The following is a 22,690-nucleotide window of genomic DNA, read 5'->3' as shown; positions in this document are numbered from 1 at the left end:
CAAAATGCGTGATGGTCGCAAGAGAAAAAGTGTTTACGAATTGTTTGACAAGAAGAGAAAGGCCTCTGAAGAAAGAAACAAGACCAGAGTGTTTATGGGAGAATATTTCACAAGTTGGCATGCGCTAAAAGCACAGGTCTTCCCACCGATGCCTCAGTCGTGAAGTTTCTACTCGACAAGTAAAGTTTGGCATTAAAAATCACTGCTAGTAAAAGTTGATGTAAGCTAAGATTAACGATTCTAGCCCTGCAACAAGTCACGAACCGCACAGACACGGTAAACATCTAAATGTATGAACCATGCCGACAGCAACTTGTAAACAGAGCATGCACGAGAAAACTAGGCTCGTGCATGCTCTCTCGTGCACACGTTTAATAGGCGTTCCCTTTCGGGAGCAGGTAGAGTGTTGCGCAATTGCATATTTTTTAAAAAAGTGAAGAGGGCGGTTCTTTTCTAAAATTTGGGAAATTCTCCCGCTATACCTTTAATATTTTTACATTTATTTTATTTTTTTTTTTAAGTTAACTAATATTAAGTTAAATAAAATTTTTAAGGCAACCAGGTAACTTACTTTTTAACTTTTTACAGTGTTGTAATAGCTTTCAGTCATTAAAAAATAAAATTTTATTTAATAATGATTAGTGGATCATTATTGTACAATAAAATGTCATTTGAAATGATTTAATGTAAATATGCGTGAGCTACTAATCTGCATGTGCTGTGGATTTACGTTATATAACATACTGGAGAACAAGTTGACTCTTGTTGTTTGCTGAATTCAGCAACTTGTTTCTTTAATTAATTAACGAGCGATCGCTGACTTGTTTAATTGTATTATTTAGTACTTACAGTCCCAGATCATCATGTATTCAGGTTGAAGTTAGTGTGAATGTGTGAGATGAGTATGTGCACTGTGATGCATTTTAATAAAGAAAAATAATAAAAATCTATCATATGAAAAGAATTGCTACGATAAGTTTGTATGAGTTTTTGCTTTTGATGAGTGAGTATTTGACAAGTTGAACTCAAACCAGCACCTTTGGGTCTCTTTGTCAAATCAACAAAGGTTTTTCTTGAGCACACCGAAAACAAATCACAGATTTCACTTTAAAGTATAGATCTCATCAATAATACATTGTCATATCTCTGCTGTTTTACATGCATACTGTCAGTCGTATAATAGCTTGAGTCGTCCCCCAAGTGCAAACAAGATCATCTCAGATGCAATTCTGACACAATAAATTTTTACCCTGTATTTTCTTACGTAAACGGTCATGTGAAATCTAGCTGAAATGATCATAGTTCAAGAGTTCCTGGTTTACCGTGTGTTTTATGTTTGTACCAGCATGTCTCTGTTGAACCACGACTGCCAGCCGAATTGTGTCATGATGTTTGAGGGCAAGAGGCTGATGCTGCGAGCTGTCCGGGTCATCGGAGCCTGTGAAGAGGTAACACACACACACACACACACACACACACACACACACACACACACACACACACACACACACACACACACACACACACACACACACACACACACACATGTGCTCCTGTACTGTATAGCTCAGTGCTCAATGTAAATGTAAGAACCCATTTTAGCCCCTTTATTTTAAAGAGTATAGAAATTGTTTTAGGAACGGGCATCAACCCTGATGTACAGTACAGCAGAGTAGATATATTTAATTTGTACAGTAAGCCTCAGTGTTTAGATATGAAACCTGTGACTGACATGCAGTACAGTACAAATTATAGGAAACTTCTGAGGCACTCAAATTCAGGCACTTAAAGGAGTTCCCCACCAAAAAAACAGTCAAGTGAAAAATAAATTCCACGCAACGTCCAAAAACAGCATTTTACTTTTGCAGCATTTTGCGGACGCTCTTGTCCGGAACGATGCGCGGAAATCAATCCTGACTCATTAGTGCTCATATAAACCCATTTAAATGACTGCACGCATTTGTCACACATTCAGCCTAATGGAACCAGAGAGGTTCCTCAAGCCAAAGACGTCCATCGGCATTTGAATCCATTCAGGCGATCGGTGCTGGATGGATGGATGTGGCTTTTAGAATCTGCACACTCATTGATGTTAAGCTCACAACACAGATCATCATTATGCGGCCGTTCTGTTTATTTTTGCACCGAAAGTTTAGAGAATCCAAAATAAATCAGATGGTCGGACTTAATTTAGCTATGATGGAGGGAGGGAAGAGAGAAATGAAAGGGAATTACAAGCAAGCCCATTTTTACACGGGAAGTAATGAGAATTTACGTTATAGGTGAGCGACATGTACACCCAGGGGCGTCATGCACCAATTTTTTTTAAGGGGGCACAGTGTCAACAGCTCACAGAAATTTGTGCATACACAGACATCAAACAAAATATTAGAGAGCTTTCAGTCTTTTCCATGGCACTTACATTTCTAACAATCTGAAAACCCCTGCTTTCATGCAAAAACCTCCAAAATAAGAGTGATGACTAACTTTAATATCAAATACTATTCAATTGGAATAATGACACATTTGGATCATATTTACATCTGAAACGGCATGTTTTATTTAAGTCTTAATGGCTTGTTTAATTAATGCAGTTTGCACAACAACTACATTATCATATAAAATTAATGTAATTTTAAATCCATAAAGTATATAAACAACGAAAATGACATAAGCTATAGCCACGTAATTGATTTTAATGTTCAATAATGATTTTAAAAAATATGTTTAGATAAAATTATTAGAGGAACGGATTTTTGCATTAAATTTTACCTCATGTGAGCATGTGAGATTCCGCGCCCGCGTGAACTCTGGCGAACTTTGGCGTTGTGCCAAGAAGATGAATCTCTACTAATATAACCTTAAGACGGTCACATTTAAAACCATACATTTTCTACACAGAGGAGGTTAACTGCACATTACCGTACTGGGGTTTGGAAATGTTGTGAGCGTTTCTAACACGTTTTAATTCCTCAGATAGCCAAATGCAGCAGCAAGCCAGCAACAGCAGAGAGCTCGTGAGCGCGCCCAGACGCTGATGACGTCTGCGACTGCTCTCTGACTGCAGCGCCAGCTGCCGCCAGAATAAAAGTAATGTAACATGATCAAAACACTATCAAAACGGCGAAAATCTCCGAAAAGTGACAAGGATGCAGCACAGAATGTATAATATTGTGCATATTAAACAGATTAAAAGTCAAATAACAGATTAATGGACGCTTATTTGATTTTGAGGTTGGATGCAAAATCCATTGGCTCAAAAAAACCAAGGGGGCAGGTGCCCCCTCAGTTTGAATGGGCATGACGCCTCTGTGTACACCAGCGCTTTTTCGTTTGCACACACACTTGTACAGCAGAATTATAATTCATACACTCCTGCACATGCACACCATTCATACTGTACTGTTTGCTCTGGAGACTCACACATCAGTTTATGTATTTTTTTCTAGACTTATGTATTCTAGGGCTTCTATCTACCATTTTCCCTCTCTCAGCCTTTCTTTGTATTTCAATAATTCATATGTTCAGTTCTATATTTTTTATTTGAACTACATATATTTTTTATTGCCAATACATTGTGTAGATGACTGTACTGTAGTTTATCTTCAGCCTATTCATTATACAGTATGGGGCCTATTCCCGGACAGAGCTTATGCTAGTCCCAGACTAAAATGCATGTTTGAGCTGCCTTAAAAACATTGTTTTGTCTCAAGATGCACACCTGTATTGTTTTTTTTTTGGAAGGTTTGTTTGTGAAAACTACTTGAAATGTCCTAATATAACTAAGGCCTAGTCCTGGATTAATCTAATCTAATCTTAAACCTGTCTGTGAAACCACCCTTATATTGGGTAAATTGAGACTAAAATATAAAGAGGTCAGATGCAAAAGCAGATAAATGCCACTTCATTTTTTGGTGATCTGAAAAAATGTGATGATATTAACTCATTCCCCACCAGCCTTTTTTTGAAAAGTTGCCCACCAGCATTTTTTGTGATTTTCACAAAAGTTTTTACAAAATGCCTTACAGGAAATTTTTCTTCTAAAAATATATAAACATACAAATATATCAAATGATAGAACAGACTATCTGATTTCAAACAAACAATAAACAAACAAACTAAACGGGTAAAAACTTTTTGTCCTATATTTTTTTATCTGCTTATAAACTCTTAAATATGGGTATTTTTCTTTAAAAATATTTTTATATTGTATTTTGTGAAGGAATTTTTGTTAGAGATCAGATTCAGATAGATTATCAAAACAGTTTAAAATATTTTTTTATGAATGGTTAAGTCTAGTGAAAATACACAGTATAACAGATTAAAATTAAACGGTATATAATTTTTTATGCAAATGATTTCTCTTAATAGAGACAAAGCGCAGTTATGCAAATTTGAAAACCACGCCCACCGGGGGGAAAACAATCCAACCGTCTTCATTGACTTTGTATTGTGAGAGGCTGCCTCCTTGTCATTTCTGGCTTATAACAAAAAACAGAATAATGCTTAAAAGCTGCTGTGTGACAAGATGTACAGCTAACAAGCCAAAAAACCCAGAAATAAGTTTTTATAAGCTGTCGAGCCGTAAAACCCAGCCATTGAGGAGAATAAAGTGGATCGCCGACTACGTTTCCCCCTAGTGGACGCAGTTCTACTAATAGAAGTACTATGAAAAATTGCCTGTTTCCACTTTTGTGTCTTTAAACGCTCGTTTTTTGGGGTCGACAGCTTATAAAAACTTATTTACAGATTCAACTTAAAAACAGAATAATACCTAAAATCTGCTGTGTGACAAGGTGTACAGCTAAGAAGCCAAAAAACCCAGAAATATTTTTTTTTTTAAGATTTCGACCTCAAAAACCGAGTGTTTAAAGAATCAAAAGTGGAAACAGGCAACTTTTCATAGTACTCCTATTAGTAGAACTGCATCCACTAGGGGGAAACGTAGTCGGTGATCCACTTTTTTCTCCTTAAAGGCTGGGTTTTACGGCTCGACAGCTTATAAAAACTTATTTCTGGGTTTTTAGCTTGTTAGCTGTACATATTGTCACACAGCAGCTTTTAGGCTTTTTATTCTGTTTTTGTTATAAGCCAGAAATCACAAGGAGGTGGCCTCTTGCAATACAAAGTCAATGGAGACGGTTGGATTGTTTTCCCCCCGGTGGGCGTGGTTTTCAGGTTATGACGCGCTGCGCTCTGACTCTATTGACGAGATAACTCGTCAATGGCCGGGTAAGATTTAAACGTACTTTTGGCACGTATTATAGGTTCATGAAATACTTTCACTTTAAATCTGCTTAATCTAGGCCTCGGGCCATTCAGAAATACAGGTTTGTGGCAGAATCCATTAAATGCCATGAAGATTTTTCAGCAAAGTCCTTTAAATGCACGGAAGAAGAATTGGATGAACGATGGCGCGTGTACGTCAAGGTGCAGGAGTTTTTACTCGGTTAAAGGAGGTTTACTGAATATATTAGGATATTTGACCAAGTTTTGAGCCTTTTACCTTTATTCGGAAAAGACAGTGATATATGAAGGTTTTTTATGCTTTATACTTAGAGGGTTTTGCCGCGAAAGTCAAATTAGTTAAAGAGCAACTATGGTCCGATTCACGCTTTTACATTTCCTTTGCTGTGTATTAGTACATGTTAACGATATGCAAAAGATACAAATCCCAAAGTATACAATGACGCGTAGATCTCTTTTCTTGGACTACAACAGAAACATGGATTGTAGGCAACAGTTTACTTCCTGGGCCTTTTGACGTGGACACGGCCGACATTATCATAATTCCTTCCACTTCTGAAATACAGCCTGTAAGTAGTCTACCGATTATTAACCCTATTCACTTCCATACTGTAGTAGGAAAAAGGAATACTATGGAAGTAAATGGGGCTCATGAACGGTTTGGTAACAATTAATTCCTTAAAATATCTTCCTTCGTGTTTTTAAAAAAAAAATGTATGCAGGTTTGTAACAACATGAGAGTAAATGATGAGAGAATTTTCATATTTGGGTGAACTATTCCTTTAATATACATCAACTGTGTTTATGGTCACACAGCGCACATTAGGTATAGCACACAAGAGACTCGACTAACACTCCACTGATAACAAGGATTGGTGTAATGGAAAAAAATTCACTGCTGTCATTGCATTGCATTCTGGGATTTTTTGCTAATAATGATACAAACGATTTTCTCTCTCACTCTCTCTCTCTCTATGTCTGTCTACAGTTGACCATAAGCTACACCGATGTCCTCGCGCCCAGCACAGAGAGACAGACCCATTTACAGGAACAGTATCACTTCCTATGTCAGTGCAAGAGATGTACCACTCATGACCGGGTGAGCATACCCTCTGTTCTCTCATTTCTCATCATCCCCATCCCATCAGTATGTAATACAGCTCCTGAGTAAAATCTTCTTCTCGAGTCATTGTGTCCTGGTGGTATCACAATCTATCATATCAGACCCTTCCCTGTTCTCCGGCATGTTCTCTCTTTTCCTTGCTCTCTCTCACTCTCCATCTATCCTGCTTAACCATCAAAAGTGTCTGTCTATCAAACCGCCACCCGTCACTCCGCACTGCCCCGGGGAGCCCGTCCTCAGCACGTCCTGTCATCTGTGATCATTATTGCGATGACAGGACCATGTCAAGACTAAAGCTTTGAATGGCATAAGAGAGCGGATGAAAGAGATGGGAGAGGAGAGATGGGAATTTGAAGGTTTTTTCAGGGGTTAAACAGTGTTAGTAGTCACTTGATATTGTGTTCACACATACATACATTAAAAAAAGTAAATTGTAAAGCTTGCATGCCCTGTAAGTTTGAATAAAAGCATCTGCCAGATTCATGAATGTAAATACTTTCTCTTATCACAGCTTAAAGAGATGAAAAAATGAAAATTCTGTCCGTTTTACTCGTACTGAACCGAATTCATGTTGTGTATGTTTTAACATGTCACAGATATACAACAATTTCCGTCCAGGTCATTTCGTGGGTATTTGCACCTGCATACCAGCATACCACGCTAAATATCTCTGTCCTTAGCTCGAAAAAAGCATTTCTTTATCCTTAAAGCCTTAAAGAGGCTTTACTGTTAACACCTACACAGGTGCTCTGCTTGAGTCATCTGTCAGATACATTCAGATAAGAGTAAACGTTCTCGCTCAGAGCGGCTGAGATAAAGACTTGGGTTTGTTCCCAGCTCCTGGTCCTTCTGGGCTTAAATCTAAAACAATGAAAGCTTTTTATTTTGTTTCGGTAAGGTTCGCTGAGTAAGGGGAACTGATGTGTGTGAAAATTCGTGTTGAAATGAAATTTAGCCTGTTGTGAAGGGTAAAAAAATCTCATCATTTGGATAGACTGCTTTTTAAAGAGGCACCTGGGGGCCCAGCCGTATCTACTGTAGGGACCAGATAGCAGAGACATGGAAGTGGGGTCTTTTACCATGAGGCCCCTGGAGGCTCCAGCTATTTCTAGGGTCCAGATAACATAAAGATGTGAGAGTGGCCATGTAAAGAGGGCCCTGGGACCCCCAGCTACAGTATATCTACGCACTACCCACATTTAAAAAGTACTGTAGTATACTTTAGTATTTACTATGGTAAATTGTAGTAATAGTAGTTTGGACCTTACCATAGTAAACATTAAAGAATACTACCGTATATACTATAGTTTAATAATATAGTATACATGAACAAACTGTAGTAATGAATTTACTACAATTTACTATAGTAAATACTAAAGTACACAAATACTAAAATTTTTTTCAAAGGAAATAGTGAAGTTGTGTATTTTGCACTCACATTTTCTTTAGAAAAGTACAAAGTGTGTGTGTGTGTGTGTGTGTGTGTGTGTGTGTGTGTGTGTGTGTGTGTGTGTGTGTGTGTGTGTGTGTGTGTGTGTGTGTGTCAGCTCTGATGCATGAGGTAATTACAGGTGAGCTCCGTGAGGTAAAACACTGATGACATTCTGATTAGAGGGGTTTGTTCATTTACCGTGGGCTTTGCCGTAATCTGACAACTTGACTGTGTATTTGTGTGTGTACTAAGACACAAATACACACACAGACAAGCATACTGACACATTAAAACAACAGAGCAGCTGTATATATGGGAAAATACCAGGCGGTAGCCGTTTGTTATCACCTTCCAACATAGGTGCGGATCGGAGATGTGATTCACATCCCAGATGTTCCTCTTTGTAGTTTGTACAGTGTTTCTATACAAGTTGTTTCAACCAATATGGACTTTTTTAAGCCAACAGTCAGGTTCTCTAAATTTTAGGCAACCTTTATTTAAGCCATATATATATATATATATATATATATATATATATATATATATATATATATATATATATATATATATATCACTTTAAAACTGTTGATGGGGATTGCTTTACATATGGGATAAATGTTTAAGTTAGGGTTTTGTTTATCTGCTGTTAATATTAGGTAAGTTTTTTTTTCTTTATGAAAATAAAGTGTTGGTATTTGTGCTAGAGTCATTGGGCTATATTTTGGGAATACAAATCTATGCAGGGTTTATGAACCAGAGCGCAATATCGTGATATCCTGGAACATTGTGAGTGACGTCTGCAACTGGACCGTTCAAAAATGCCAGACGTGTCTACATATATGGAGCAGTAAATGATGTATAGGTATCTATGTATACATATCTACAGGTGCTGGTCATATAATTAGAATATCATGAAAACGTTGATTTATTGCACTAATTCCATTCAGAAAGTAAAACTTGTATATCGTCGCTGTCCGATGAAAACCACGTATGTCCATTTTGCCGATTTTGAGATTTTTCGAAGGATTGAATGTCCAGGTTAATTTTGTATACAGTATGCGTCACATACCTAAATGGCCAATGAAAAGTTGTGAAATCATGTCATCTGATTTTCACGTATATCCATTTGGTGTCAAAGCTGTCAAGCACCCCACGTATCTCCCGCCTGTGAAGCTTCTCGCCGGTCTCGTAAAGTTTCATCGAAGCTCAGCACTGGATATAGCCGAATAAACATAGCCTGTGAGACAATATCTTTCCTTCATCGAGGTAAACGTTCCCCCTGACGCCAGACGTACGTCTAGGAGTGACTAAATTACGGTAGGACTGTGCAAACAAAGTATCTGTCTAGCATAGTGTTATTTACGCTGGGGACATCCCATCGCTTTTTGAAGGCGTTTGGTTAAAATGTTCTGAAAATTCAAGCGATGCTTAAGACTGGTTTTGTGGTCCAGGGTCACATATGTTGCGTTGTATGCTTATGGTGTGTTTTCTTGTACATATGTAATGAAATTCATTGCAATCATTGACTAAACGCGCTGCTGTTTTCTATGGTATGGTGCTTTGGCATTGTTCGGTTGAGCTGGTGTTGCAGGGACTGTTACATGTGTGATGTGTGCAGTCGACAATGTTGAGGGTTTTATGATGAGTATTTTTTTGTTGTTGACTAGCCTACGCTATGCCCATTTTTGATGCGCCGGTAATCAATATTTTTCCCGTCCTCCAATAATGTTTTTAACTAATCTTTTGTCCCCACCACTTTTCAACACAAACTGACGCCCCTGTTGTCTAGCATTACCATGTCAGTGTATTGATTCATTGTCCCTTCATAGCTTGCAAGAGACATTTAATACACTTATAATTAATATTAAATAAAGTAAGCGTATTTAACTAAGACATAGGCTATTTAATAAACTGAGCGTATTCATCTGTCAATATGAAACGCGACTTGGCCATTCTAATTAATGATCGGAAGAACGCGTATCGACCACAGTTACTGTAAAATATGCACGTATGTCCATTTAAACTCAATTTTGGTCAAATGTGGATTATATCATTACACTGGCAAGAATATGGTTACATGTAAAGATGCCGTACCAAGTATGACAACGCTACATTTAACTGCTTTTGATATACAGTGTTTTTTTCACTTCCTGAAAAGTAGCTGTTTTGGACATACGTGAGTTTCATCGGGCAGCGACGATATTATATTCATTCATTACACACTATTGCTTGTACACTTTTTTTCTACCACATATTTTTCTTCCCTTCGCCTCTCTATTAATGTGCTTGGACACAGAGCTCTGTGAACAGCCAGGCTCTTTTGCGATGACCTTTTGTGTCTTGCCCTTGACCATTGTCGTGTCATTTTGGACAACTGACAAGTCAGCAGTCTTCCCCGTGATTGTGTAGCCTACAAAACTAGACTGAGAGACCATTTAAAGACCCTGCAGGTGTTTTGAGTTAATTAGCTGATAGAGCGTCGCACCAGGTGTCTTCAATATTAAACTTTCTCACAATATTCTAATTTTCTGAGATATTGAATTTGGGATTTTCTTTAGTTGTCAGTAATAATCATCAAAATTAAAAGAAATAAACATTCGAAATATATCAGTCTGTGTGTAATGAATGAATATAATATTCAAGTTTCACTTTTTGAATGCAATTAGTGAAATAAATCAATGATTCTAATAATATGACCAGCACCTGTATGGTTTGAACCCAAGGTTGCATAAAATGTAGAGAACCCAACTGTTGGGTTAAAAAAGTCAATATTTGGCCCAACAATGGGTTGAAACAATCCATCAAAGGTCAATGTGTTCATATTCTGACTCAACCATGGCATTTTTACAGTGAAGGATTAACACTGTTATACTGTTTGTCCGAGGTAAAAATTTGTAGTCCATTTGGGAAAGCATTAGATGTGCCCCTGTGCTGTTTTTACGGGCATGTGCTGTGCTCTCTAATCAGTACAGTATTGAACTTCATAATTATTGAATTTACACAATAATAAACAAACCACTGTCTACAACTGATGCATGACTCCATCCCTGTAATTACGCTGTTGACTCTAACAAGAAAATTGCATCCTGAACGTGCCCCTTTGTGCATGCAGCAATTAGAAATATATGTTCATACTTCAAAGGCATTATAAAGTTACAGATGTTCGGCCAGTATGTGCAAAAGATGCTGACGTAATTTGCCAACTAAGAAGGAAACGTGTAACATTTGCTTTGTTTGGTAAAATCGCTGTCACCATTATCGTCTCGTCTTTGGTTTGTAAAAAGCTTTGGTCTGATCATTTGAAACTGGTCTGGGCATGTTTAGGGACGTTGACCACTTTTAGTACTGTGACCAGAAATCGTTCCTTTAGCAGCATGGGTTTGATCTTACGGGAACATGTATACAGAGAAACAAAATACCAAATGCATAAATGTGAATGTGAGCAAACATAAGTGATGTCATTTTTTGTTATCAGTCATGTAATCATGTTCAATTCAGGGCTTAAAAACGAAAAAAATTAGCAATCGTTTCACTCCGAGCAGAATCGATATTTTAACGTTTCCGTTTTTGCGTTCCTCATTGAACATTTACGTTCCGAAAACGGTTTACTTAGAAAAAATACCGGTTAATAACGTTATTTTAATTCAGGCTATACTTTAACAAATGCATGCATACAGACGTATTTTCACACAAAAATAATAACATAACACATGATATAACTAAACTTCAACATTTCATTAATTGTTAAAACCACAAAAGAAATACCTGCATTAATTTTAAGTATAAACAGCTGAAAAAAAACGACCCGTTTTATGCCGGTCTTTTACTGGTTGAAACCGCAGCATACTCTGCTGGATGTTTACGTTAAATGTGCCTCTGTAAGTTACTTCAGTGAATCCCGGCTACTGTACTTCTCCCCCACATCCTTTAATATTGCAGACAGACTTGTTAAGACAGCTTGTCGTAAGAAAAATAATAACGAAAATGAATTTCTTGGTGGCGACCCATCTAAAAAGTAATTGACAGTGGTATAAGTCCCCTGGGTTTTTTGAGTTACAGTTTGCATCTTCATATTTCCAAGCAAGTTTTAACTTAAACATACCTCTGAACATTTGATGGGTAGCTTTGTGGTTATTTAAGACAAATGCTATCGGGCCGGAGACTCGATGACTGCGGCGCGGGCATTTCACTCACGCTATGTGTCAAAGTCACTCACGCTTGATGCGTCAAAGTCACATGTTGTACTGTTCAATTCATGATTGGTCACTGATAAAGTACAATATTAAAGAAAACGATAAAATAACGTTATTAACCGGTTAATGGTAATTTTAAATAAACGTTTCTGTTCAGAACAATTAAAATTGATTTTGTTTTCGTTTTCGTTTTTGTTCCTGTTAAAATTTCGTTCGTTTCCGGTTTTCGTTTTCGTTCCTTGAACCGGTTCAGAGCCCTGGTTCAATTGAATATATTTTTGAATTTGGAAATATATTTAGTTTTAGCCTTCATATATCAACATATACTGTTTTTCAAAATGTATTTCTAGGGCAAGCAAATACATTTGTAATTTTACATCCTAAAGGCGAATTTAGTTTTTTGCCTAAATATATTTAAATATATGCTAAATACAAGTTAATTTTATAAAGTATATTGAAAATGTATAAAATTGTATCCTTTTTAAAACTGTTATGCTTACAGATTCGTAACATAAACAAAGTTTTTCTTCCAGTGTGACGTAAATATATGGAGGGCTAAATATATTTTTCATGCTTTAAAATGTATTTACTTTTAAAATATATTTCAAAATATACAAAAAATGGCCAAAAATATATATCGGTGAAAAATATATTTTTGTAAACATTCCAAAATATATTTCAGCAAATATATTTTTGACCATTTTGAAATATATTTAAAATATATTTTTTGCCATATGGGAACTCTCGCTGCTGACTGATTTATACTGCTTAGGTGTAGGGCAGGGCAAATTTTTTTTTTACAATGAATCGGTTTTTATTTTTGGGTGGTCGATTCAAAATCGATTCTCAAAGGCCTTGAATCATTTTTTTCATATTTATTTCCGCAAACATTGAACGTAAGATTAACGTTAACCTAATTAATAGTCTTCTCCACTAGATTTCACCCTCTTTTTTGCCTTGCGCGATGTTTACCATGGAGCGAGAGTCGAGCCTGTATTCATTCATTCAGTGCTTAAAATGGGGTTTCAGGTGCTTCGTCGACGTTGATGCCACCTTCACATAAAAATGGTATGGAAGCATTTTAGATTTCACAAGCAAGACGACGACGATGGTGTTGTGAACAAGAACAAAGCTTTATGTGTGATTTGTAATGCAGATGTGAAATGCTGTAGTAATATTAAAGGAACAATATGTAGGATTGTGGCCAAAACTGGTATTGCAATCACAAAACTTGTGGCTAAAACAGGTACTGCAATCACACAACTGGTGGCTAATACCCAAAATGACAACATAAACATCAGTTGAGGGCTGCAACTCCACTTTTTAAATGACAATATCCTGTTTGGACCACTGTTGTCAGTGATGTAAGTATTTGAAATGAAAATGATTTCTTAATGTCTAGTGACATATCAGGGCCATTTTATGATTAATTGATATACATTTCTTACATACTGTTCCTTTAAATCTATATTCATTGAGTTCAATCAAGAATCGAGTATCAAGTCGCCCCGAGAATCAGAATCAAAAACCAAACCGAGAATCGAATCGATAGCTTGTGAACCGAAATCGAATCGACCCGGAACATCTGAATCGATACCCAGCCCTACTAAGGTGCTTTGTATGCACTCAGTGTCTTAAACTAAACACCCTACAAGAACAAATATACAGGTTACATGTAAAGGGTTACATTTTCTGATTCGATTTCTCGCTGAACCATACAGTATAAATTCACACAATAAAAGTCCCTTTAGGGAAGTTGCGCCACTTCAAATAATTGAGGCATCTTTGCAATGCCTCAATTATTTCAGTCATACAAAAAATCTTATCTACTTGAATGGGGAAGGACAGATATCTGTAAAATCTAAGCTCAAATTGTGCTAGAAACACCTTTATTCGAAGCCATTTTAGCTGCTGGGTATGTGCATAGGTTGGCAAAAGCCATACAGAGCCATTCCCCCAGAGAATCGTTAGTCTTTATCAAATGATGATTGATTATTTTAACTGGAAGGCGGGACTTCCGTCACCACAGCGGCCAAGTTGAGCGTTGCATTGTCCCCTATTCATAGTAATAGCAGTGATATCTCTTATTATATCCTATATCTTTGACACAATACACACTGTTACAGTTTGGTTTCCTGTTGTGACGATTGGTGCTCTTATGTTAAAGCAGCTGAGCTTTAGTTTTGTGTTTTTCCATGACCTCTGTTAATACATATATTCATTCTGACCTCTCTTATCCCCTGAGCTTGGCTTGATAATTAAGTCAATTTTTTGCATCAAATGTGTTCACATTTTCTGGAAGATTCGGGTAAGAATATTGCCAAGGCCAGTTACACAATCTTTGTAACAATGTGGTGTAAAATAATGCTTTAGATGTTTTTGATAAAACAGCAATATGTACCCTAGCAGTCACTGAGGCTTATAAAACGTTCCTACTGTAAAATGCACCATTAGGTAGGTAAACATTTTCAGTCCTATATGTTTTTAGATTGACTCAATACGTTAGTTTTGTGTGTCTGCCATCATGTGTATCTTTAAGTTATTTTTAAAATCCGCATAATAAAAAAATTATTGGGTCTAAGCAGTTCTGCGAAAAAGCTAAAATTGATTCTGCATTTGTGTGTGGATGTCTTTGTGTTTGTAGGCTTTCGCATTAATGTGTATTATTAGTGCCGTGGCTGCTCACCTCTGACACATTAGCTTTGATGTCACATGTATCCCCACAGGCTACATGTACAGTACGTGTCTCTTTAGGGATTCAAGTGTCTGACGGTGATCAATCTAAAGCAAGCTGGCTCAGACTCATCATCACAGTTTTTCTGCATTTAAGTGCTCAATGCCGAATGTATGACATACTTTGCTTCCTTTATACCTTGCATTTACAAGGATGTTGTGTACAATAAACAACCCCGCATCCCTTCAGATTGACTTTGTCCGATGGACAATAGGGTCAGATAATTACAGAGTTCTTCGAAATGATAAATTGATGTTATATTATTGTTTGAACAGGACAGTGAAATGCTGGCAGGAGAGAAGTCTGCATGGACGGCCCTAAAAGACTCCATACCTCACCTGGAGCAGCTTCAGTCAGAGCAAAGTATCCTTTACCACGGTATCATTGGGTTATAACATTCCCTGTCTGTGTGATATACAGCATCTTGTTTTATTTCTGCTGTACTGTAGTTTGTGTGAATGTTGTCTTGCAGGGTGAAGTAAACTGGCCTGAAGTGTTTTTGCTCTTGCATCAACCGCCAGACTTTTTGTTTGCCCCACACTGCCAAACACATCATTAAGAGCAATGAAAGCTAAAGGTATGAGGGTGAAACTGTCAGCTCTGTGAAGCTTGCTTAGTCACACATACTGGTTGTCAAAATCAGCATAATTTATTTATAAGCATAAATTTTATTGATCAAACATTTCTAATATAAAAACTGGTGCTGTTTTATTTGTATAATACTTTTGCATCTTTTTGCATGATTTTTACAGCTATAATCCATAACTTTGGTCTCTTTGTCACTATTTCTGTTTGAAACACAAAATTGCAAGTAACTGAGTTATTTGCTTTACATCTCTTAAAGTCATATGATGGCAAACTGACCCGAGAAATCGTACCTGACAAGACTTTTGTTTACATTGGCGGCCGGTGATACTTTTTCGAGGGTGCACAATGCTAAGCTCGTCACAACATGTATTTAGCTCGTCATGTCAAAATAAGTTTGTGGCGCGTCATGTGAACCGATGTGCATCACACGTCATGTCAAAATACATGCCTGCTGCAGATGCTTCAAAGGGGTTTATGATAAAAAAACGCTCGCGTTTGCCAGATACTCACTTAATCTCATGTGTAATCAGAGTTTAGTGTTAAGTTAGTGTCTTTTAGATATTTCGTGAATGTGAGCGTCTCCTTTATCATAAACCCTTTCCACGCTTTTGCAGCAGGCACGTATTTTCACATGACGCACATGCACATATTTACATGATGCAATGAACACATTTTAAATTCGCGCCCCTCGGAAGAGAAGTCACCAGCCGCCACTGTTTTTTTTTTTATTTTTTTTTAAATTTATTTTATTTTATTTTTTTTTTATTTTTTTTTTTATTTTTTTTATTTTTATTTTTTTACTTTTTTTTTCATTTCATTATTATTATTATTTTTATTAATTGAATCATATTGAATCTAACGCATCTAACGCATCTATGCTAAATGTCTTAACATTTAACATAGTTTTGATATCTTAACAAATCTTCATTTAAAAAATTCAGTAAATTGTAAGGATGGTGATTTGTTTCGAGTCTTTAAATCAGCAAGCAAAGTGAATATGAGATGTTTTCAGCAAGAGTTTTATTTCTGCCACTCGTATAATTGTGTCCTTAACTGCTTGAAATCAAAGACTGGGATGAGTTATTGAGAGAGAGCGAGACTCTTCTACACAGATATGCAGATGATCTCCCAGACAAGAACATCTATGTGCTCAGACTGCTTAATTTGGCTGTGGATGCATGCATCAGTTTGGATGATTATGAGAAAGCACTGAAGTATGGAAACAGAGCTCTGGTACCTTACAAGTAAGTGTGTGTATGGGTATATATATATATATTATTTCACTCCACTTTACATGACTTTACTCAGTTAATATTAAAGGAATATAGTGGACTTCAGTGGACCTCAACAGTTTACAGTTTCAATGCAGCTTCAAAGGGCTACGAACAATCCTATTAGGGCATAAAGGTCTTATCTAGCAAAACAATAATCTTTTTCGCCAAAAAAAAAAAATTACTTTTTAAACACAACTTCTCGTATTGCACTAGCAATGTGACACGTCAGTGTGTTCTTACGTATTACATAATCACGTCGAAAGGTCACACATTACCAATGTGAAACGCACACTTGCGGACAATTTTAAACAATAAACTGACACTACGAGCCCTATCATACACTCGCCGCAATAATAATTTTCACATTTAGTGCCAAGTTGTTTAAAGGTGCAGTGTGTAGATTTTAGCGGCATGTAGTGGCTCACCCCTCGCTTTTGAAACCCATAGAGAAGCTGGGGTAGCCGCCACCGGACAATCATCTCATCGTCGGAGACAACTTTGTAAAAAAATTCTATTAAGGGCTTCTGTAGGAAAATGGCGGCACAAAATGGCGACTTCCACGTAAGGGGACCCTCGGTGTATGTAGATAAAAAGGTATTTTTCTAAGGTAATAAACACATAACGGTTCATTATGAAAGGTCTTTATACTTCCCTGATAATATAGTTTTGTAGATTATTTTGCATTTCTGTTAAGAAATCCTTCTAAAAATTACACACTGCACCTTTAAATTGCAAATGCATTTGCACCCAATGTTGCACCCATGGGAGTTCTGGTCTGAAAACGAGGTGTGTTCAGGTGCATTGTTGGCGCATTGCTATTTTGAGGCAACTAAAATAGACTACGACATTGACCAACTAAAACCTGGTCTAAAGTTAATGGTGCAGTATTGTTTTTGTTATTTAATGAACGCAATATGCGCCTACAACCAGGACGACAACGCGCGTTTGCTTTTCACACACATGGACCCTCAGCAGCACACAAATGCTTTTAAATCTGAAAAATTAAAGGATTAAATTATAAAAGATTATTATTGAGTCTCTTGTACATAAATGAGGACCAATTATGAGACATTAGAAGGTGTAAAGAGCTTCTTCAACTGTAGCCTGGTAAGTAATGTTTTGCTTTAAACAAATGCAAATATTGCATCTATTTTAAATGTGTTTTTTATGCTACCCCACATATTTATTGTATATGATGACTTTGTACCTGTGGATATGATGAGAACCGTTTTTGAGTAATGCTTTTCAAAAGACTCACGGGGCACGGCGCTGGCCAAGTGCTGAAACGTTTCGGCTCTCAACACGTTTGTAAATTCTTTATCTCCTGTTTGTTACAAAAACTCTGATCATGGAGGCTATCCTTCTATTTACAGCAATTAAAAGCATGCTAATTTTAATTCCATGACTGAACGAAAAGTAATTTTAAGGGTTTTAATATAAAAAAATAACAGTTTCAATACAAATGTAAATAACATATTTTTTTAACATCAATCTTAAACTGGTGGTCTTTTTCCTCCGCTTAGTTTTTCAGTTTACAAATTCCGCCATGTAAATAGGGAATTGGCATGGCGCCAGCACAACTGGCTTTTAAAGGGGATATGAGCTGAGATTCTCATTGGTTTATTGCATGTTACGCCCAAAACACACCCATTACTCATTACGAGAATAGGAACAACCATTTTAGACCGTGCGCTTGGTGCACAAACCATTTTTCCCGTCCTTATATTAGCAAAGTGGAATCGGACACGCCCGTTTAGACGCCCGTGTGCTGTAAACAATGCGCTTAGATCGTTAAAATAGGGCCTTAAGAATTAATATCATTTCACATACAACAACCTCTTTCTCCACACTTGTAAACACTACAGTTTCGTATAGGTCATGCGTGATCTTTCAACATGACTACGTAATACATAAGGTCACGCTGGTGCATCACAAGGCTTGTGCAAGATGAGAAATTGTGGTTAAAAAGTACTTTTTTTGGCAAAAAATTATGATAGTTTGGCTAGATAAGACCGTGCAATTTTAAACTGCATTGAAACTATAAACTGTTGAGGTCCACTAAAGTCAAATATATGTTGAAAAATCTGGGAATGTTTTCCTCAAAAACGTAATTTCTTCTCAACTGAACAAAGAAAGACATAAAAATCTTGGATGACATGGTGGTGAGTAAATTATCAGAATTTTTGATATCAAGGTTATATTTATACAGTGTTCTTTACATTACTGTATGTAGATAACAGAAAATCAGATTGCGTGCTCTTGATTTTCTTGATGCATATGTGGGAGGATATTTAATTGATATGAGAAAACAATGTGTGAGAAACAATCTGCTTTATTTTTGAATATGTAAAAGTCATCTGGTTGTCTAAAGCCTAAAACACAGTTTGTACGAATGTGAACCAGTACTACACCCTACTTAAGTACAATAACTGACCTCTATCAATACCAGAGGATCATCTGTAGCCTTACTCTACTGTAGAAAGCTTATTCAGCTCTTTTGTGTTTAAATGCGACAAATTGACCAATTTAAGAAAGGGCAGACCTTTCTGCAGGAAAAGGTATCCATCACCAACCTTGTACCACTAAATCAATTTGCATGACAGGAGTGTTTTGCGGAGTAATCACTAAAGGGGTTCATATGGGGTGTGAAGAACCAATAGTCACTGTAAATATAAATGTTTTTCTCTGCACAAACAAAACAGAAAAGTCTGTGTAGTGTCTCCAAATCCTTGGTTTTGGATTTCTATTGTGTGATTTCATTATTGTGTGGTTAGAAAAAGTCATTTTGAAATATCTTTCCCCCCCATAGTGCTGAAAATAATACAAACCTCCAGGCTGTACACAAAAACTTTATTGACTTCAAGTTCCCACAATTTGTAGCCGTGGTGGACCTCCAGTGATTTCCATTAAAACCAGAAGTAGACTGTAAAGAAAGAGATGAATCAGAGCTTTTGAGACGTTGGGATTTTTAGAGAGCGAAAGTACCCAGCAGCTCTTCGGCTGTCAAATGGGAAAAACATGAATATGGTTGTTATTTTTCTACTTTGCTGGACTTTGTCTTTTAATGGCAGCGCATGAAAAGCACGAGTGAGCTTTTATATCGCCTGTTGCATTTCTTTTCTCTAGTTTTATAGTGCGTCTGATAAATGTTTTAGAGCTGAAGAAGGGCTGGCAGCATGGGGAAAAGGAAACGTGGAGCTAAAATTGCTCTTTAAAGAAGAAATTGACATTCTGATGGATGGTTGGCAGTGTCTTCACAGTTTATCTTCAGTGGGTGATGCTCCTGCAACAAGATAAATTCACATCATGAAGAAACATAAACACTGCACACTGGAATATTTCAACCATTTGATCATTTTCATAGCATGTCCTTCAGACTTGAGAGAATTGAACTTGAAGGATTTCTCTTCTCTTGTCTCCATCCATGATTCATTTTGGCAGATATAGACTCAAAAAATTGTAACTCTTAATTTTAAAAACACTTTAAAATGTTTATTTTTTTAGTTTCAATATTTTCAAAACTGAGAATGGGATAATTATTTAGCTTTGCACCAATAGAAACAATTGGGTGGATACACAATTTAAGAGATTTATCGGTTTCATTTATTGGTTTTCATCTTTATTTAAAATTATATTTATGTTATTCATGTTATTCTATGTAAAATATAATTTAAAAGAACCTGACTTCCATCCTCATCCATCCATCCATTCATCTGTCCGTCCATCAGGCTTTCTTTTTATCATTCCTTTCTTTCTTTACTCCATCCATCCTTCCTTCATTAACCATCCATCCATCCTTCTTTTCTTACTTCCATCTTTCCTTTTTTCATTTAATTACTTCATTTCTTTCATCCTTCCTTCCATAGATTTATCTATTCTTTTGTCCGTCCTTCCATCTACTTCCATTGATAAAATTCTTCTATCTTCGTTTCATCCTTCGCATCCAGCCTTTCATTCATCATGCCTTCTATCCACCCACCCACTCATCTATCCATCCTTCTTTCCTTACTTACATCCATACTTCCTTCCATGCATCCATTCCTTGCTTCCTTTCTTTTATCCTTCTTTTCTTCCATCCTTACATTCTTCGAGGACATTTTTCCATCCTTTCTTCCTTTTATCTTTCCTTTCTTCCTTCTATCCAGGAAATCTTCAATCCATTTATCCATCTTTTTCTGTCCTTCCATTCTTCCTTCCATTGAGGAAATTCTTCTATTCTTTCTTCATTTCATCCTTACATCCCCTGTCCATCCATCTAACCTTCCATCCATCTTGCCTTCCATCCTTCCATACATCCATCTATTCCTTGCTTCCATTCTTTCTTCCTTCATTTCTTACATCCTAACTTCCATCCATCCAGCTATTCATTGCTTTCTTTCTTTTATCCTTAATTTCTTACATCCTTACTTCCTTCCATCCATCCAGCTATTCCTTTCTTTCATTCTTCATTTTTCCATCCTTTCTTCCTTTTATTCATCCATACATCCTTCCTTCCTTTCTTCCTTCCATCCAGGAATTCTTCCATCCTTCCATTCATCCATCTTTTTCTGTCCTTCATTCCATCCTTCCTTCTATTCAGCCTTCCATTCATCTTGCCTTCCATCCACCCACCCATCTATTCATTGTTCCTTACTTCCTTCAACCCATCCATTCCTTGCCTCCTTTCTTTCATCCTTCATTTCTTCCATCCTTCCTTCCTTCCATCCATCCATCCACCCATCCATTCCTTGCCTCCTTTCTTTCATCCTTCATTTCTTCCATCCTTACTTCCTTCCATCCATCCAGCCATTCCTTGCTTCCATTCTTTCTTCCTTAATTTCTTCCATCCTAACTTCCTTCCATCCATCCAGCTATTCATTGCTTCCTTTCGTTTATCCTTCATTTCTTACATCCTTACTTCCATCCATCCATCCATCCATCCATCCATCCATCCATCCAGCTATTCCTTTCTTTCTTTCATCCTTCATTTCTTCCATCCATCCATTCCTTGCTTCCATTCTTTCATCCTTGATTTCTTCCATACTTACGTCTTTCCATCCCATCCATCCATTCCTTGCCTCTTTTCTTTCATCCTTAATTTCTTCCATCCTTCCTTCAAGGAAATGTTTCCATCCTTTCTTCCTTCCGTTCATCTATCCACCCTTCTTTCTTTCCTTCCTTCCTTTCTTCCTTTTATCCAGGAATAATTCCATCCTTCCATTAATCCATCTTTTTCTGTCCTTCCTTCCTGCCTTGCTTCCTTCCTTTGGGGTGGCACAGTGGTTAAGTGGGTAGCACTGCCTTATAGCAAGAAGGTCCCCAGTTCGAGCCTCCTGCGTTAGCGTGGGTTTACTCTGGGTAACTTAAGTATGAATTAGCTTGTATGTATAAATCAGTTTTCACCACGAATATAGCGCTGGATGCTGGAAAGACGTTAAGAAATAAATAAACTTCTTTTTCATTCTTCTTTCCTTTCATATTGCACTTGCTATCTTCAGAATTCATATGATAGATACATCAAATATTTGCGCAAAACAATCATTGTAAGTCACCACAAAGCTAAGATGCACGAGGATGGTTTTGTTTAAGTGTCAGCTCGAGTCAACGGGCTTCATGACATTCCATTACGGCTCGATTCAGGATCAGTCATGGTCTTTTGTTCTGCGCCTCAGAATCGTGAGGTTCATTACTGAGGATGCCGGGGACCCTGGATTATTTCTGGAATTGGCTTGTCCTGCGTTAGCCGTGTGACTGATTTCTGAACAGGCAATTATCAGAAACTGTACAGACCAACCCGGCCCACCCCCTTGCTCTCATATTTCCAGTACCAAGTGCTTTTAAAAGAGATCCTGGCAAAGCAACCACCTGACAAAACAATAATAGATACTTCACATCAAAGGAGAGCTTCTACACCCTTACAATCACTTCTCAGCCGTGGCGACAAGAAGAAAATTAAATTCTGACACCTTGAGTAACTTTTCGAAAGTGTTTTCAGAGAAATAGAAAGCTGTTCCATGCGCTGCATATTAACTGAAGGTGCTGCTGGCTCTTTATGGCAAGATAAATAGACGTTTGTTTATGCACCATTTCTATTTAGGGATCAGTTTAGCGAGAACCACT

The 22,690-nt window shown here is 37.1% G+C and overlaps 1 protein-coding gene across 1 annotated transcript in view; it reads left to right on the top strand.

Annotated features, from left to right (window-relative positions):
* Positions 1-22,690, top strand: part of smyd3 (SET and MYND domain containing 3) — a 188,931-nt gene that overhangs the window by 147,611 nt on the left and 18,630 nt on the right. Inside the window, exons 7-10 of the mRNA XM_055173293.2 lie at positions 1,346-1,448; positions 6,236-6,346; positions 15,005-15,092; positions 16,387-16,561. Of these exons, the coding sequence (XP_055029268.2) occupies positions 1,346-1,448; positions 6,236-6,346; positions 15,005-15,092; positions 16,387-16,561 (477 nt within the window). The remainder of the gene's footprint in view (positions 1-1,345; positions 1,449-6,235; positions 6,347-15,004; positions 15,093-16,386; positions 16,562-22,690) is intronic.

Source organism: Misgurnus anguillicaudatus, chromosome 7 (genome assembly GCF_027580225.2).
Source record: "Misgurnus anguillicaudatus chromosome 7, ASM2758022v2, whole genome shotgun sequence".
NCBI classification, from domain to species: domain Eukaryota; kingdom Metazoa; phylum Chordata; class Actinopteri; order Cypriniformes; family Cobitidae; genus Misgurnus; species Misgurnus anguillicaudatus.
The sequence above is the reverse complement of the archived record's forward strand: the minus strand, read 5'-3'. Positions and strand labels throughout refer to the sequence as shown.